The sequence below is a fragment of the Salpingoeca rosetta genome, assembly GCF_000188695.1.
Source record: "Salpingoeca rosetta unplaced genomic scaffold supercont1.14, whole genome shotgun sequence".
NCBI lineage: Eukaryota > Choanoflagellata > Craspedida > Salpingoecidae > Salpingoeca > Salpingoeca rosetta.
The window spans coordinates 613,642-614,747 of NW_004754920.1; the positions used below are offsets into that span (position 1 = coordinate 613,642).

The 1,106-nt window shown below is 54.3% G+C and overlaps 1 protein-coding gene across 1 annotated transcript in view; it reads left to right on the forward strand.

The window, feature by feature from the left end:
- Positions 1–62: 62 nt before the first annotated feature.
- The window catches only part of PTSG_06239 (uncharacterized protein), a 2,450-nt gene continuing 1,406 nt past the window's right edge, over positions 63–1,106 (forward strand). The window contains exons 1-4 of the mRNA XM_004993072.1: positions 63–186; positions 336–420; positions 652–734; positions 892–1,044. Coding sequence (XP_004993129.1) covers positions 94–186; positions 336–420; positions 652–734; positions 892–1,044 — 414 coding nt within the window. The 5' untranslated portion in view covers positions 63–93. The remainder of the gene's footprint in view (positions 187–335; positions 421–651; positions 735–891; positions 1,045–1,106) is intronic.

Consider the following 1,106-nt stretch of genomic DNA (forward strand, 5'->3'; position numbering starts at 1 on the left):
ACACACACACACACACACACACACACACACACACACACACACACACACACACACACACACACACACACACACACACACACACACACCTCCATCATGTTCACGCTGTTGAGTGGATTGTGGCAGCGATGGCAGCAACGCTACGAGTACTACGCGCTCATCATTGGCCTTGATGCGGCGGGGAAAACGGTGCGTGAGTGTTCTTAGAAAGGAGCGAGTGAAGCGAGTTGGCACAGCACTCCCAGGCTTGCATGCGTGCTTGCATGCTCACGCACGCATGTTCATGTGCACGTTTGCTCAAACACACGCACGCCACACTTGCCTGCTAACGGCCTCAGACGTTGTTAGAGAAGATCAAAGAAATCTACATTGCAAAGTACCCACAGGGCGGCAAGAAGGTCATCCCAACCGTCGGCTTGAATGGTGGGCGCTTCCCCTGCGCTGTATTACATGTACATGTGCGATTGTGTGTGTGCGCGCGGTTGTGTGTGCGTGTGTGTGGGGGGGGGGGGAGGGGTTATGTGAACGTGTTGAACCCCTGCTTTCTCCTCATCTCTCATTTCTGTGCCTCCTCCCTCCTCCGTCGCCCTTTCTCACTCGCTCGCACATGCCATGGTGTTGTGCTTTTACTGCTTCATTGTGACTTGGCCACAGTGGCCAAGATTTTGCTGCACTCCATACGGCTTGTGTTCTGGGACCTTGGTGGTCAGCTGGATCTTCATGAGCTCTGGCACAACGTGAGCGCAGTCGCCGCGGCTTCGTGTGTGTGTGTGTATGTGTGTGTGAATGTGGGACAGCGAGAGCGAGAGAGTGCGTGAGAGATCGCTGCACGTCAACCTGCACACCAAATGCGTCGTCTGCTGATCACTTTTCTTCCACGACTGTACGTGCCAGTATTATCGGGAGGCGCACGGGATCATCTACGTCATTGACTCCACAGACCGGGAGCGATTACAGGAGTCGAAAGACGTGTTTGACCACGTCCTCATGACGCGCGAACTTGAGGGCGTCCCCATCCTCATTCTCTGCAACAAACAAGAGCACCCGGTGTGTGTGTGTATGTGTGTGTGTGTGTGTGTGTGTGTGTGTGTGTGTGTGTGTGTGTGTGT